The sequence below is a fragment of the Amphiprion ocellaris genome, chromosome 1 (genome assembly GCF_022539595.1).
Source record: "Amphiprion ocellaris isolate individual 3 ecotype Okinawa chromosome 1, ASM2253959v1, whole genome shotgun sequence".
NCBI classification, from domain to species: Eukaryota; Metazoa; Chordata; class Actinopteri; family Pomacentridae; genus Amphiprion; species Amphiprion ocellaris.
In genome coordinates this window covers 32,906,649-32,923,860 of record NC_072766.1, presented here as the reverse complement: position 1 = coordinate 32,923,860, position 17,212 = coordinate 32,906,649, and the positions used below count along the sequence as shown (strand labels likewise).

Sequence of the window (17,212 nt, the reverse complement as noted above, 5' to 3'; positions counted from 1 at the left end):
TTATGCAAAATACAGCAAAACAAGTGTCAGTTTAGGTGTGATTAAATGAAGTAGAATATACTGACTGAGATATTGCACTGAAAAAACAGTCTGATCTTTTGTATAATAGATCATTCTTGACCATGAAGGCAGTATTTAAAAATATTAACTCATGGTCCCTGTAATAACTAAGCAACCTTCTTGTATCCAGGAGAACATGTTTATTTCCTTAATTTGCCAAACAAATATTGTTTTGTAAAGTCAGTATACACAGTTGGATAAACGTCTCTTGTTTATCACTTCTATATTATGTTTGAGTTATCCTTACTTGATATACGGTAACATTATTTGCTCAATACTGTTACTCTGTTTTTTCCATGAGTTTCATGCACAGCAAATTGTACAATCACAGCTGTATTTACTATATTATATATGAGTCCCCAAATCCTGAAAATGTATTTATGATATACTGCCTCAGAAATTCTGGTATTCTTGACTTAAACTTTACACCAACAATCCCACAGTGTAATGTGAAAAGATGCAAAAATTACAGCTGGTCATGTTTGATTGTAAAACCAAGTCATTAGTTTCATTTGCATGTCTTAAAAAGGTCATCCCTGCTTTCATCTCCTCCAGAGTGGACTGTCAGTGTTCTTTCCAGTTAATTATTAGTTGTCAGACCAACCCATGCTGCCCTTACAAGCTGTCTATGAGTTTTAAAAGTATTATAAGACTTTACTGCTTTTTTTTAAAAGCCTAGAATAGTCAGGTCCAGACTACATCTGTGATCTGCCTACTTGTACTTACTTCCTGCTTGAGAGCTTGTATCAGGGCACCACTGATGCTCCCAAAACCTTAAATTGTTACTGTCCACTGAAAGGCCCTTTGCTGTCTGGCTCCTACTATCTGAGGATCTAAAGCAGGTAAAGTGTTCCCATTTAAATTATTCTTAAAACACACTTTTGCTGTATGGCTTTTTCTTGACTGATCATGTATTGAGCCTTTTTTTTTTTTTTTTTTTAGTTCTGTTCTAAGATCACTTTCTCTGGGAAATTAACTGCACAGCTGTTTCATTTGGAGCTGACATAAACAGTCAAAGTTAAGGGATTTGTTTAGCTAGTTTATCGCCTGACCTTGTGCAAACCTCATTTCCTAACAACACCATGGATGCCAAACATGAACCAGAATCAGGGTTACAGTGGCTTGCAAAAGTATTCATACCCCTTGAACTTTTCCACATTTTGTCACGTTACGACCACAAACATAAATATATTTTATTGGAATTTTATGTGAAAGACCAACACAAAGAGGCATACAATTGTGGAGTAGAAAGAAAATTATACATGATTTTAATTTTTTTTAACAAATGAAAAACTGAAAAGTGTGGTGTGCAAAAGTATTCAGCCCCCTTTTCTCTGAGTGCATCCAATTGCCTTCAGAAGTTGCCTGATGATTGCTGAATGATCGAATGTTGACCTAATGACTAAATAGAGTCCACCTGTGTGTAATTTAATCTCAGTACAAATACAGCTGTTCTGTGACGGCCTCAGTGGTTTGTTAAGAGAATATTGGGGAGCAAACAGCATCATGAAGTCCAAGGAACACACCAGACAGGGCAGGGATAAAGTTGTGGAGAAATTTAAAGCAGGGTTGGGCTATAAAAAGATTTCCCAAGCTTTGAACGTCTCACGGAGCACTGTTCAGTCCATCATCCAGAAATGCAAAGAGTATGGCACAACTGAAAACCTACCAAGACACGGTCATCCACCTAAACTTACAGGCCGGACAAGGAGAGCACTGATCAGAGATGCAGCCAAGAGGCCCATAGTGACTCTGGATGAACTGCAGAGATCCACAGCTCAGGTGGGGGAATCTGTCCACAGGACAACTATTAGTTGTGCACTGCACAAATCTGGCCTTTATGGAAGAGTGGTAAGAAGAAAGCTATTGTTAAAAGAAAACCACAAGGAGTCCCGTTTGCAGTTTGCCAGAAGTCATGTGAGGGACACAGCAAACATGTGGAAGAAGGTGCTCTGGTCAGATGAGACCAAAATGGAACTTTTTGGCCTAAATGCAAAAGGCTATGTGTGGCAGAAAACTAACACTGCACATCACTTTGAACACACCATCCCCACTGTCAAACATGGTGGTGGCAGCATCATGCTTTGGGGGTGCTTCTCTTCAGCAGGGACAGGGAAGATGGTCAGAGTTGATGGGAAGATGGATGGAGCCAAATACAGGGCAATCTTGGAGGAAAACCTGTTGGAGTCTGCAAAAGACTTGAGACTGGGGCGGAGATTCACCTTCCAGCAGGACAACGACCCTAGACATAAAGCCAGGGCTACAATGGAATGGTTTAAAATGAAACACATTCATGTGTTAGAATGGCCCAGTCAAAGTCCAGACCTAAATCCAATCGAGAATCTGTAGCAAGATCTGAAAACTGCCGTTCACAAACACTCTCCATCTAATCTGACTGAGCTTGAGTTGTTTTGCAAAGAAGAATGGGCAAAAATTTCAGTCTCTAGATGTATAAAGCTGGTAGAGACATACCCCAAAAGACTTGCAGCTATAGTTGCAGCAAAAGGTGGATCCACAAAGTATTGACTCAGGGGGGCTGAATACTTTTGCACACCGCACTTTTCAGTTTTTTATTTGTAAAAAAAATTAAAATCATGTATAATTTTCTTTCTACTTCACAATTGTATGCCACTTTGTGTTGGTCTTTCACATAAAATTCCAATAAGATATATTTATGTTTGTGGTTGTAATGTGACAAAATGTGGAAAAGTTCAAGGGGTATGAATACTTTTGCAAGCCACTGTAAATGAATATGTGTTATAAAAGGATTCAGTCCACTTCAAATGCTGCATGAAGGATATCACTATAATACATTTAATGAAATGAGGATTTGACTTCTTATGGTGGCTTCGTTCCAGAAAAGAGTGTGACATTGAACTTGTGAAAACAAACTCCATTGTAACTTCTTGAGTTCTCATCTATTCATATGGTAGTTGTTTGTTTATAATCCGTAAATGTATTTATTTTCCAAAAGGAAAATGCTTTATCTTGTCAGGTTAAAGCTGACCATTGCCTTCAGTAATCTATGTGTGTGTGTAGGCCAAAAAACAATGACCCCATGCCCTTAAAAGATACGGGGCATCTTTACTCTCATTTTGCTCATTTTCAGCATATGAAGTATAGTCATATATTGCCTCCTCCACGCTGGACTACTGCAACACACTTCTCATCAGGATCCCTAGCAAGAGTTTGCAAAAGCTCCAATATATTTAAAACAGCGCTGCTAGGATTCTGATGAGAGTGCGGAAGCAAGACCACATCACACCATCCTCCGATTGCTCCACTGGCTCCCCATCTCCCTGTCTCCTTCAGATTTCATTACAAAATCGCCCTCCTCACACATCAGTGCATTCACGGCAATGCCCCGGACTGCCTCAAGGAACTGCTCCGTCACCAATCATCCACATGAAACCTCCGCACCAATAACCGCGACCTTCTCCGCCTCCCCAGGAACCAGGCTCCGGACCATGGGAGACAGAACCTTCCACTTAGCCGCCCCTCCCTCCCTCCCTGACCATCTGAGAGCTCCACAGACAGTGGATGTTTTTTTTTTTTTTTTAAAGGCCTAAAGACTTTTCTTTTTACAAGAGCTTTTAAACATGAAATTTTTATTTTTTATTTTACCTGTTTGTTTTGTATTCATTCTTTTAGATCTTTAATGTAGCACTTTGAGATTTTGCTGATATAAAATGTCCATTACAAATAAAATGTATTATTATTATTATTATTATTATTATTATTATTATTATTATTATTATTATTATTATTATTATTATTATTATTATTATTGTTGTTGTTGCTATTATTATACAGTTTGTAACATGGTCAAAAAGAATTCAAAGGTTAAGATTGTTACTACTTGAAAAAAGGCAACAGTAAAAGAGTTTTGTGTTGATTGTCATACTGTTAACATTATATTTTTAAAGCTCTTTATAATGAAGTCAGATAAAATATCGGAGTATTTCAGTACTAACCACAACTTTAATGTTGATGTGAATGGTATTTACCTCTATGTACCTGTGTAATAATAATTACAGTATGTCCATATGACAAAAACACAGCATTATCAAAATGCTGCATCAATGGGTGGATTATATGGACATAGAGATGTATCACCTAACCCTCAGTACCAAACATTTCCATGGTGAACAGTTGTAAGAGGAAAACCCTTCTATATTTAATGATCACCTTGAAGGAGTAAAACAAGTAATAAAAATACACCTACGAGCACTAACTATTTGACTAACTGACTCATTGTATTTTCTTTGTTTATTCAGTGCACATAAAATAAACAAAAATGAAAAAAGTAGGCAAATTATGTTCTAGAAACATTTTGTTTTGAAGATCAGAGCAACAGTGCACAGCTTTCCAGAGGTTTGTTGTCACTGTTAAGTTGTGAAGTGTGGCATGAGACAAAAACCAAAAACTGACTATCCGGCAACACAGGCCACCTAAAAGTGCTGGTCTAATGGACAAACTGTTGCTCTGTAAGGATTTATAGCGTCTATATTTCTGATCAAGGGTCATTGGTATGCATAGGTTTTGTTAGAGCAAGGCTGGCTGCTTCTATCAGCTTACAGCTGTTATGCTAAGTTAGGCTAATCACATCACAACTTCAGCAGTGTTAGCACACAGGTTGATGGTTCAGAAGTGAGCGAACTGTTTAAGTAGTAGTCTGCATTTCTCAATATGAACTATTCCTTTAGTAAAGTCTGCATTTCAGTTTATTTTGAGTTGCCATTGTAGTAAAAGTACAAGTCTTTGTAGTCAAATTAACATTGGCTGTTATACCAAATGTTCTACTCAGTGCAACAGTGAGCATGAACTACTTCAGCTCCCTGAAAATGAAGCAGCTAAATGGAATACAGCCATCATTTATTATTCACACCTGCGCCTTCCTCACTGTGATGTATCAACATGTCTGCTGTGACAAAGGAGCATGACACAACCTAAAATCTACGAAATGAACCAACGATGCAAATACAATGCATACAGTTCAGTGATTATTACACGCTGTTAGGGTGCATCTCATTCATATTCAGTCTGAAAAATGTCTTTGCAGTGAATAAAATGCAGATGGCAAGTACCTGACAGAATAACGTTAAAAATCACGAGGTAAAGCATTTGTGCAAAACTTCAGTGATCTGTTTTTTGAAGATGGAGCTGACTACAAGTATCTACCTCTTTGTCCTGGGTTTAGTCTGTTGCTCAGCATTTCAGTAGAAGTCCTGTCACTGCTTACCAGAGTCCAATGTGAAGTCTTCAAATGTAGTTTTGTTTGATATTCTTCATATTTTTCATGACTGAATATAATTCATTGATTAGTAAAATTGATGCCAGATTTTCTAATGCTGTTTCAATTAATCAACTATTTGTTTTAGCACGAGTGATAGTACTTGCAAAGTAAGCATACTGCAGTATAGTACGGTATCTTCGTATTTCTTCTTTGTGAATTTCCATTTTACAATACTTTTACCTTTGTCCATTTCAGAGGGAAATCTTGTACTTTATACTCCACTAGCTTAATTTGTTGGTATTAGTTATTTGCCACTTTAAGACTTTACACATAAAATCTATAACTAATGTATAAAGTATTATTGAAAATAAATCTACACATCACAGTAATCTCACATTTACCATATTAAAATGCTACTTGCACATTAATGCATCAGTAAGAAAATTCCAGTAACATAATCGTACAATATAAACCTCACAGGGACAACATTCCTGCATAATTAGCCCTCTAAATGTTGATGACTTAATATATATTTTACTGTAAATACTTATGCACTTGTAATTCAACACTGTATTGTATGATGCTGCTACATTTACCTGTGTAAATGGTTTGAAAACAAGACATTTTTACTTTATCTCCACTGGCACTTTCATTATTGAGGAGTCATTATTAACACTTGCATATGAAGATTAACAATTAACTGATGTGTAAAGACGTATGTCACCAGTCTGCCACTTCTTAATTACATTCTACCCAAACATAGTGAGTAAATCTTTCAATTAGGTTTGGTCTTTAAAAGCACGTGAACCCAAAACAGCATATCAGAAACAACGTTTTTAATAGTTGAAATAAATACTCCATTACATGCATGGTCAAAACACTTGAAAATACTATGGAAAGTCTGGTAAATAGTGTAAAACCTATGGCACACACTCACAGCAGCTTTTTTACGAATTAAAAATTCACACATGCTGAAAAAATACAAGCACTGAGACACTCTGATAACTCTCCAATCTAACAAAGCAAGTCAACCATAGGTTCACACAGCAAGGCTACATCCATCATCAAGGCTGGTGTTTTCACCGGAGCTAAAAACTGAGGTAAACTTTTCAGGTTTGAAGGCTGCTGTCTGTTGGTGAGAGTGGGCTGTCAGCTGAGCTTGGATTAGGCTCCAAGTGGTCAAGTGGTCCATTTCTCATCAGGGTTGAGTCACATCCAGCGCAACACAAAACCCTGCAGTGGTTGTTTTATGCTCCTTTGCTTTCAAATACACCTCAACCACGAGAACAGACCCACTCACAGCCACTTTCTGGTTTTACTCTGACTATATACAGCTTGATTTATACTTCTGCACAGAACACACACAGCAGACTACTCTCAGATGTACGTCGCTCTGGATAAAAGCATCTGCTAAATGAAATTGTAGAATTGGAGATACACCGTAGGTAGTGTGTAGCTGCTTAGCCTATGGCGACAGTGAGTGGTCCGTTCAGTAGGAATAGGTTGCGTTTAGTTTACATGGCATATTAATTGCAAAATTTGTCTGTGAAATAAAATGTAATGTGTAATAGGGAGTAACTGTATCTGGTTCACTCAAAATGCAAATACAAATATTATGTCAATGTAACCATATGCTGTTATGTAGTTTTCATAGCTCTATTAATCCATGTACATTTCAGTCTGTTACAATATCAACTCTATTATCTGTGCAATAATTTCAGTCAAACAAACTGCTGTTCAAGTTTTACTGACTCCAATTTCAACATGATGAGCAGGTTTCAGTCGCCAATCTTTTGAAGTACAACAAACTCAATCCCACCGCTAACTAGCATTTTGATGGGATAATTGCATCATGATGCAGATAAACCAGCACACAAGTCTAAATGCCCACAGCAGCATAGGCCACTGCCATAGGCTCTGAGTAGATTCTACACAGAAGCATAAATCAAGCTTATACCTGATGAACAGGGATAACCCAAGTGAGTCTCTTTGGTACATCACAAAACGCAATGGGGACTGGAGACCATGTTGCCTCTTCCTAAACTAATTCACAGAATGTGAGTTGACTGGCGGCAGAGTCCTTGGAGAGGAGCGTTCTCTGAGTGCCTGAGTGAGCAGAGTGCAGCCGTCTGACACAGCACATGCTGAGTTACGTAGACGCTCCCGGTAGTCTGCCATTTTGGAGCTGCTCTCTGGATGCTGGGCAACATCCCTGAGGCCCTGAGTGAGTAGGACACAGGCAGAAACCACACTCATGGCCCCTCCTAACACAGCAGTCTGTACACCCTTCCCTTCAGCTGAGATGCTCGCAGCTCTTCCCAGGAATTGTGGCTCTGTAGCAAAGCCGACCAGCGCACTGACAGCCTGGACCAGAGCGGCACTAAAGAGAACACATCGGTTTCTGGTCAGTTCACTAGGCTGGGTTTTCACCTCTTTGACACATGCCAGGAAGGCCGTGCCACTGGTGCTCATGCTCTTGACGCTCAATTTGAACTGCTCTTTTGCAAAACGGTCCCTGGACCTCTCGCTGGCCAGCGACGAGATGTCCGTCAGAGTCTTGAGGTTGGTGGAGATGTTCTGAGAGAGCTCAAGGAGGAGCTGGGGGGTTAGATCTGGCAGGGGTGTGACTCGGAGGATGCTGCAGCTCTGCTCCACTTCGTGTCGGCAGCGGGTCACCTTGTAGCGGTCCACCAGACCAGACAGGCAGGGCTGAGAGCCGGGGGTCTCCACGGCTGCCAGGTACGCAGCATGAGCTGAGCACTCAGTCAACGACACCACCAGGTCAGCCATCTCCAGGAGGCGGTCCCCAACCTCTGTGAAGCGTCCCATGTTGAGCTGACTCTGGATGTCATGTGTGAGAATGGAGAGCTCCTTAGTCCTGGCAATGACTGTGTCGCGGCACTGGTCAAAGGTGTCGGCCACCGCCACGCCTTCAGATGTCATGACTGGCCTGGTCTCGCTGGATAGCAGAAGGAGGTCAGCCACCAGCTGCATCTTGCCCTTACATGTGTCACACACGGAGGAGAGCCGCTTCCTCTGCTGCAAACTGCCACTGGGTGTGCTGGTCGATCCCTCACTAGCTGACTTGCCAGAGCCACCACTAGCCATAATAATGAGGGGAGTCAGGGGGAGAGGGTCAAACTGTTCTTCTGGAGTGGTTCAGTTATTTATAGTTTTCTGCTGCTGCACACTGCATTGTTTGAGACATTTCCACAACAAGCCTCAACTCACTGCTCTGTATAAACTATATTAAATAACAACTGGCCAAACAGTCTTCCTTAAATTCCTTCAGAGTATTGGTAATCAACTGTGCATTACATGTTAAGACACAGGACATGCATTCTCAATGTAAACATGTGGAAAGAGCAAAGCTCAGTTACTGCATTTACTTAAAACACCCCCATTGCTAATTAATGTGTCCGTAAAGAATATTATACTAAATGTCTAGACTGTAACCTGGCTTATTCCCAGAATTATTTGCCTTGGTTTATTAGTAACTTTACAATGTAACATAGTAGAGCAAAATCCCCACCACTTCTGAATAATCAGTGTAATAAGCTATATGCTCTTATGTTGAAGATTAATTTAAATGCCCTGAACAACATAAACAATAACTCTATATGCCAACTGTAGTCCCAGGTTTCCGTGGAACAGAAGAATTCACAGGTTGCTGAATTTAATACGAACTCACACACAAACTGCAGTGCCACCAAGGTGCCTTCTAAACGGCAAAGTGCAGATTGAGAATTATAAAAATAATGTCACAACATATTCCCGATTGGAATTCCGTCTGCTCAACAGCCTGTTCTATATTTTTAAACTTTAGATGTCTTTACTTTGGGTCTTTTTTTATGACTTTCACCAAAGAAACATCACCTCAACAATAAGTGGATGTTGTTTTCAGTCTCTTGTGAGTATCATCAACAGGATATCATTTTGTGTCCAGAGTCAGTAGCCTGTAACAGCACCGAGATCCTGTCCGGCTTCTACCCAACGAGTCTGACCTGCCTGGCATACCGGTTACAGACGGGGCACCTCCCGGGCAGCTCTTCTGGACAGCGGGAAGACTTGTGTTTCCCTCCAGCACCATCATTTCATGAGTCCTCCCAAGTAAAATCCACCGAAAAGGTGACTGTCCACCGACACAAACCCCTCAATCCACTTTCAATCTCTTCTTTTTCAAACACAGCCCTGGGTTAGAAGCTAGCAGTTGCTCTGGTCGCTTCGACTCCATATGCATCCTCCGTCAGTCTGCCCTCCACCTCTTCCCCCGCGTCTTAACTCGGGACTCGACAGCGCGTAGCCCCGCATGTCCTCTGTGGGGACTCGTTCCTCACACCCATGCCAACCTGCCGTGTCGGAACGTACAGCCCACTTGTTTTGGCAGATTTCACAACCCAGAAACCGTAAACAAGAGCTGGCCGTTATTCCCAGAGATTCAAAGTCGTGCTGCGCGTTCCCGCTGCAGTACTATGAGGAAGCAGGGAGGGTGTGGTCGCGGCTGAACGGCTGCTGGACTGAACGAAGTTGTAGCAACGGAACAACATATGTAGTCCTCCGCTTAAAGTTCACCGTCCACCATGTCTGTGAACAGGTTGTTGTCTTTCTTTAGCGAAATCCCGAGGGAACCCTGTAGTTGTAAGGTAGCCGAAGAACTAGCGGAGTTTCGGGCTGCTGTTAGTGTGAGGACGAGCTGCTGCTCCACCATCACATCCCTCAGCTGCCGAGGCCGGAAGCTGCTGCGTTCACAAATAAAAGCACGGCTTTGACAGAGACCACTGAGGCCCCTGGGGTCATGCCCTCGGTAGGCTTCTTAGAATCTGGAGGAGAGTTTACTGAGGAAATAATTCAGTGTTTTCCCACCAGGCTTTATTAATGGCATTGCTTATAAGCAGAGTTTAAATTGTTTTATCCATTTCTATTGTTTTTCATTCTTAGCATTTTAAGATAGCTGGTAGAGGTGGAACTTTTTTGAGTGATTTTAAAGCAGGGTAAGATCCATATGCAACCATGGGTTTCCAGTCTGCAGTCAACACTCAAATGCATGGTTTAATGACTAGACCTCCTCTCATTTAGGCATGTTATTGATATTTGTCTCACTCTCCTCTTAATTTGTTGCACCTTTTGATTCAGGCACATGGGTTCTGTAAAGCGTCTTGAGACAATTTGAATTGTAATTGGCGCTATATAAATATAATTGGAATTGACAACTTCTGTTGTCACTAGTACATGGGATACATAACTGCAAGCAGGCAAAGTATTTCAGTAAATGTACTTAGTAATCATTCAGTACTGCCAGTTTGCACAGTATCTGCTTTGGCTGAAAGAACAAATTATTGTTTTTTGGTAATAATGCTAAGTGTAACCAGTGGCTCCTGGTGGTTTCACATAAGCATTTGCTGGTTCTACCAGCAAAAAAAATCTGCTGTTCTCTGTTTTATGTCACTGTAAACCAAAGTTTACTTGGTTTCTGACTATCCGTCTAAAGCAGAAAATAAATGTACAGATAAAAATCTGTCAGCCAAAATGTTCTTTCTTAGAGTTACCTCAAAGAAGACAGTTTTTCAGTGCACTTTCTAAATGTTTGCAACCTGATTCATCTCTAACATTTCCAATATCACTAATGTATGTGGTCAGAGGTATGCTCTGTGTCACCTATAGTCTATGGTTCTATGGTAAATGCAATCAGTAGTGATGTTACAGGGTCCCAGAGTACAAATACATCAGCATAGCAAGGTGGTGGTTAAAGCACCCAGCATCAGTAAAAAGAAGATTTCAAGGGGGTGTTAAGTAGCCTCTAAAGTGATTTACTTTCTGTTTTTCACTTTTAAAATTCCTATACTGGAATTTGAACGCAAAGTCCAATGTGAGTCTCATTCAAAAAAAGACATTAAATAAGTTAGCTGATTTTTTGTTTACTTAACTGTATTTTGATGATTTGCATTTAATAAATGGAGCTGATTATGATCGATAAAACTATGATGGTTAGAGATTTACATTTTTGAAGGTTATGTGAAAGCATTTACGATAAGATACGATAAGATAATCCTTTACTACTCCCCATATCAAGGGAAATTTCCAGTGTTACAACAGCAACATCTTTCAAAGCAGCACGAACATATGTACAGTAATAATAACAATAATATGTACAATATATTCAAGAATGAGTAATGAAAAATGAATCACTGTTGATAACATTTGTCATAGTGGATAGACTGTGAATTGGAAATATAATGCCAATTTCATTTAATTATTGATAATAAAATGCACATCAGAATAATTTTGCATTAATAACTAACTAAATAATAATACCAAATCATTTTTTCACTAAATTTGATTTCTTCCTAAACAATATACATCAAAAAAAAAAAGTCGAAGGTTTACAGTTGGTATCAGCTGATCTCTGATGACTTCACACAATACAGCATACTGTCAGTAATATAGCTACACACATGTTCATTAAGAGAAAATAATGTTTTATTTATTTTGATCCAATCCACAACATAAGTTATTTCAAAGCACTCCACACAGTAAAGTGAAGACCTTACAATGATGGATGTGCCATAGAGACAGTTTCAGTGAAAAAAGTGATTCCTTTTTCGGTTTGGTTGGTGTGAGCAGAGAGCACAGTGAGAAAAGGATGCAGACAGCAAGCAAGAAACCAATACTCATTACAGAAGTTCTACCAATCTACTACTCAACCAATCCATCCATTATCTATACACCACTTAATCTTCTGTAGGGTCAGAGAGGGCCTGAAGTCTATCCCAGTTGACTTAGGGTGAAGACAGATGACACCCTGGTCAGGTCACCAGTCTACAGGGCTACATATAGGGACAAACAATCACACTCACATTCACACCTATGGATAATTTAGAATCACCAATTAACCTCAACATGTTTTGGACTGTACTCTACCATTCTAATTAGCAAATCCAAAAATCACAAGTCTTGAATTTGTGCTTTTCTTCACAAACATACTCAAAAATGCTTTGATCCATTCACAGTCGTCTATTTGTAATAATTCTGCTTTTATTTTGAAATTCTTGCCTATGCTCAGGCTACAGCGCGTGCCGCCGCTCTGACACGCCCCTCCTGTCTTGTGACCGGCAGACTTCACAGCCAATCAGAACACACCATGTGTAAACATGGCGTCTGACTTGAAGTTAAGATGTGTGGTGCTCCTGCTCTATACATGTTTGCTGTGTATATTAGCGACTGACAGTAAAGTTAAGCCCAAAGTAAAGAAGGACATCCGAGACTACAATGATGCAGACATGGCACGGCTCCTGGAGCAATGGGAGGTACGTTAACGTGTTCCTGTTCATTCAGTCAGTCTTCAGATACCAGCTACTACCCTAGCCGCTAGCTATGTGAACCGTGCACCATCAGCAACATACTACTCTGTGTCTTTGGGGTCAGCATATTAACAATCTGTGACAGTTTTGTCCTCGGAAAGACACATCCTGAAAGTGGAGTGGTAGAAAGCAGTATGTTATATATAGTTGGGACTGACGTTAATCTATAACATGCTAACTTCAGATGCTGGAGCCCTTCGTTCTAACATCTGTCAGTATAGAATCGAGTGCCCAGCTTACAAAGAACGAGTCCAGATTTAGAGCACAACATATTGAAACGCTGCCATTAGTAAAAGAAATATGTTTTTACCCGTTATGCCTATTTATTTTAAGCTGCATGTTATATTCAATAAAAAAATTTTATTCCATATATTTATATAGCACAAATTAATGAATTCATATATATATGTACACAAATACACTGCCCAGCCAAAAAAAAGTTGCACACTAATATTTTGTTGAACTGCCTTTAGCTTTGAGTATGGCACTCATTCGCTGTGGCATCGTTTCCATAAGCTTCTGCAATGTCACAGCATTTATTTCTGTCCAGAGAAGCATTCATTTTCTACCAAGATCTTATATTGATGATGAGAGAGTCAGACCACTGGGCAAAGTCTTCTCCAGCACATCCCAAAGATTCTCAATGGGGCTGAGGTCTGGACTCTGTGGAGGACAATCCATGTGTGAAAATGATGTCTTGTGCTCCCTGAACCACTCATTCACAATGTGAGCCCCCAGATCATAACTCTAACCCCCACAGGCTTGTAGGCACTAGGCATGATGAGTACATCACTTCATTCGTCTCTCTTCTTACCCTGATGTGCCCATCATTTTGGAACATGGTAAATCTGGACTCATCAGACAACATGACAGACCACATTTGCTCCTCTAAGATGATGATTCACCACTATCCTTCAGGTTTTAATAATACGTTGTATGGTTCTTAACCTGATTTTAGTAGTTTCAGAAATCTCCTTAGTTGTTTTCTTTGCTTGATGCAGGCCAATAATTTGACCCTTCTTAGACAGATTTATATCATTTCCATGACCACAGGATATGTCTTCCATCATGGTTTAAGAAATGAGAAGCTCCTCACTGTATCAGCTAGGGTTAAATAAGTTTTTGGCAGATGAAACATATTCATCACTGCATGAATTTTCCAATGGAGGGCTCTTACCTATATATATGTATATATATATATATATATATATATATATATATATATATATATATATATATATATATATATATATATATATATATGTATAGTGTTCTGGAAAACTAAAGCATATCTTAGCATTTTCACTAACCTTTCTTATACAGTAAGGTTTCACTTTGTATGCAGGAAATAAATGCTTTGCTGCTTTGTTGACTAATTATGCCGCAAGTCAAAGCTACTTCAAAGACCATTTATATAGTAATACTGCATGTTCTTAGTACTTATTGAATGATTCCATTTTCTTAATGGAAGTGAAATTCTGTCATATTGAGACACTTATGTAGTGTTTTGGCTGCAGTAGTGCATTTGAATGTGAAATATATGCTATGCTGTGTTTTTAATGTCGTTTTGAAAATGCGATATGAGTATTGAGAAATGTATGTAATCAGTTGTAAAAAATGGTCACGTGCAGAAAAGCAACTTGCAAATATACAAACACAGTTAGTATGTATTCGCTTAAATCTGTCTGAATGGCATGTGTTTGAAATATGACGTGGGTGTCTAAAATAGCACAAGTTGAGCGAGCAAGTCACTTCCATTGTTAAGCAATGCCTCATCATCTCATGGCCATCTTAAATTCTTAGGAGTTGTACATCATTTCTCCTCATTGTTTCACAGGAGGATGATGACATTGAGGAAGGTGACCTTCCTGAGCACAAAAGGTCTTCGCCTCCCATTGATTTCTCCAAGGTGGACCCTTCTAAACCAGAGGATCTTCTCAAGATGTCCAAGAAAGGCAGGACTCTGATGGTTTTTGCTTCAGTGTCAGGAGATCCTACTGAAAAAGAGACCGAGGAGATAACAGGACTGTGGCAGGGTAGCCTCTTCAATGCCAACTTTGATGTTCAGAGGTAGATACTTATTCAACATGTATAACAAGATTTTTGTGTAACTGCTTTCAAAGAAGACTGATTTACATATCAATTTGGCCTTCAGTAGTGTTTGTAGAAGTCTATGTCAGGTGGACTAGTCCATTAATCAGCTGTTTTAATACAATAAACAAATAACATTATTAATTGTGCATGAATTAATTGTGCATTTTAAGTTTTGGAGCATCGAAGGCAGTGAGCACAGGGACATCTTGTGGTCTGTAGAAATTATAGCAGCTACTGAAAACTGGGAGCAAATTGCCGACATCATACTGACCTCTGTAGAAACGTTTGAGAGCGCTGTATGTTCGTGAGGAAGGTCCAGTTGCTTTTCTCAGGTCATTCTCTGTGTTATAATTCAAGAAGTATTTTTTTAGGGACAAACCATGTGATCACATCTTTTATTATTCTTTAATATGTCCTATTTTTTTCATATATTAACATAGTAAATGGTGAGTACATTTTTTTTTTTACATCCCTACAAAATGTTTATCCTCTAAAAATGTATTGTGAGAATCAGAAATCCTTGATTGATCCCAAAGGGGAAACTGCTTGAGAATCGCAACAAATGAAAATCTTCATATGCATCAGCCTCTTTTATCCCTGGAAATTCAGCTTAGTTATTTGAGCTTTGTCCACTCTGATGTACTGTTTTAGGTGGTATGTGGTCATAATGGTTCTATACCATTCAACAGTTCTGTGGTAGTTAGTCCCTACCATATTTCATATGTATTCTTATATCTTCCTTCCAACATTATGTCACTGGAACATCATATATAGCTCAGTTTATCTGTTATTATTTTTTTTAATTAGGCTGTCACAGTCTCTGAAAACAACAGCAAACCATTGCAGTGGAGTGTGGTCTACATTGATGCTTCTTTCTTCAGGTTCGTGGTGGGCTCCAACAGGGTGATTTTCATGCTGCGGGATGGGAGTTTAGCCTGGGAGGTCAAGGACTACCTTGTGGCCCAGGAACGCTGCATGGATGTTACTGTGGAGGGCCAAGTGTTTCCAGGGAAAGCTGCCAAGAAGGATGATGGTAAACACAAACAGCAGAATGAAGTCAACACCAAGAGTAAGGGCAAGAAAAAGACGGAGAGCAAGAAGCCTGACATAGAGGGAAACAGAGCCAGCCTCAAACAGGAGCTGTGATGGAACTGAACAAAATGAGAGATCGGAGTCGCTAGTCCTTTTTTTTCCTGGCCAATGTGTACTGCGGGACCACAGGAAGATGCAGTGGTTTGAAGTCAGTGGTGTGAATGAACTAATAAATCCTGTTGGGTACACTCAGCTTTGACCGGTCAGCTGGAATCATAACTCAGTGATTTATCTTTTCCCCTTCTCACTCTCACTGGATCATGGTGCAATGACAAGTACATGATTAAAATCATCTGTCTGAGTGCTGATAAACTCTTTATAATCATTTGCTATGTAATGCTGTCTTGATTTTTGTTTATCACCACATGAAAGCCAGTACATGCTAATGTTGTTTGAAAGATACTCCAAGTAAACATTATTAAACTTTTGTTTTTGGTGCTAACATTTTTGACATGTTTAGCACAGATTTTTTTTTTTTCTGGTACGGAAATGGAGTCATTCATCGGACCGGTCAGTCCCAGTCTCTTATCCATTGGTCATGTACAGCAGCACTTCAATATTTTATACAAAAGTAGCACCTGCACCTGCAAATTCTGTTTGATTTTTCACTGAGTATGAAAATAAACATTTTTGATACGAGTGAGGCGTCGTTCATTACTAAGGCTTGAATCGCATGTTCTCCCAACTCCAATGCGAAGACACTGCATTTCTCATTCTGCAGATCTTTAGCGTATAGTGCCGGCTGACACACTGAATGCTATGTAGTCAGCTGCATACATCCTCATACATATAATTATCATGTGAACTGTTGCTCAATGTAAATCCCAGCAGTTGATCTGAACTCTGACTTGAAGTGTGAACTATCCAATTGTAGCTGGTTCACTGACCAACAGCAGGGAAAGGTGCCTTTTCTGTTTCTATATTTGTATCTCCATACTAAAGCATGTAACTATAGTGTTTTAATTCCCGTTTTCAATTTCCTGTAATGTTAACAAGCAGAATTTGAGAGAATAATCACAATGAAACCAATACCTAATTTTATTAATATGTTTTAACATCCTTTGTATTTACTAAAACTTAGAATAAAATCTCACATCACATTAGAGGGCTTGTGTCTATCCTAGCTGCCAGAGGGTGACCCTCCTCTGTGTCCTTTGTCCACAAAAAAAAGTGGTTTACACAGATGAAGAGATTTTTCCTTTCCAGTTATTATTGCATGATTGCTATTTAGCCACTCACTGTCAGACAGTCTAGGGCAGGGCTATTCAATTAAAAATTGACTCGGGCCGGATTTTCAGACTAAGAACATGAGCTGGGCCGGACGTTTTTAGCAGACAGTGAGCAAAGTTAACCATTTAAAATAAACACAAAC

At 39.5% G+C, this 17,212-nt stretch overlaps 2 protein-coding genes across 2 annotated transcripts; one reads left to right on the top strand and one right to left on the bottom strand.

Annotated features, from left to right (window-relative positions):
* Window positions 1-6,117: 6,117 nt before the first annotated feature.
* tlnrd1 (talin rod domain containing 1) lies at window positions 6,118-10,026 on the bottom strand. The gene has a single exon (XM_023264140.3). The coding sequence runs from the start codon at window positions 8,402-8,404 to the stop codon at window positions 7,340-7,342; it is 1,065 nt and encodes a 354-aa protein (XP_023119908.1). The 5' UTR covers window positions 8,405-10,026; the 3' UTR covers window positions 6,118-7,339.
* A 2,400-nt stretch (window positions 10,027-12,426) lies between these two features.
* mesd (mesoderm development LRP chaperone) lies at window positions 12,427-16,479 on the top strand. The gene is made up of 3 exons (XM_023264139.3): window positions 12,427-12,600; window positions 14,492-14,724; window positions 15,630-16,479. The coding sequence occupies exons 1-3, from the start codon at window positions 12,445-12,447 to the stop codon at window positions 15,892-15,894; spliced, it is 654 nt and encodes a 217-aa protein (XP_023119907.1). The 5' UTR covers window positions 12,427-12,444; the 3' UTR covers window positions 15,895-16,479.
* Window positions 16,480-17,212: the final 733 nt, after the last annotated feature.

Coding starts and splice junctions, on each gene's coding strand:
- mesd (XM_023264139.3), top strand. CDS start 12,445: ATGGCGTCTGACTTGAAGTTAAGATGTGTGGTGCTCCTGCTCTATACA. Junction 12,601..14,491: donor GGCTCCTGGAGCAATGGGAG/GTACGTTAACGT, acceptor ATTGTTTCACAG/GAGGATGATGACATTGAGGA. Junction 14,725..15,629: donor GCCAACTTTGATGTTCAGAG/GTAGATACTTAT, acceptor TTCTTTCTTCAG/GTTCGTGGTGGGCTCCAACA.
- tlnrd1 (XM_023264140.3), bottom strand. CDS start 8,404: ATGGCTAGTGGTGGCTCTGGCAAGTCAGCTAGTGAGGGATCGACCAGC.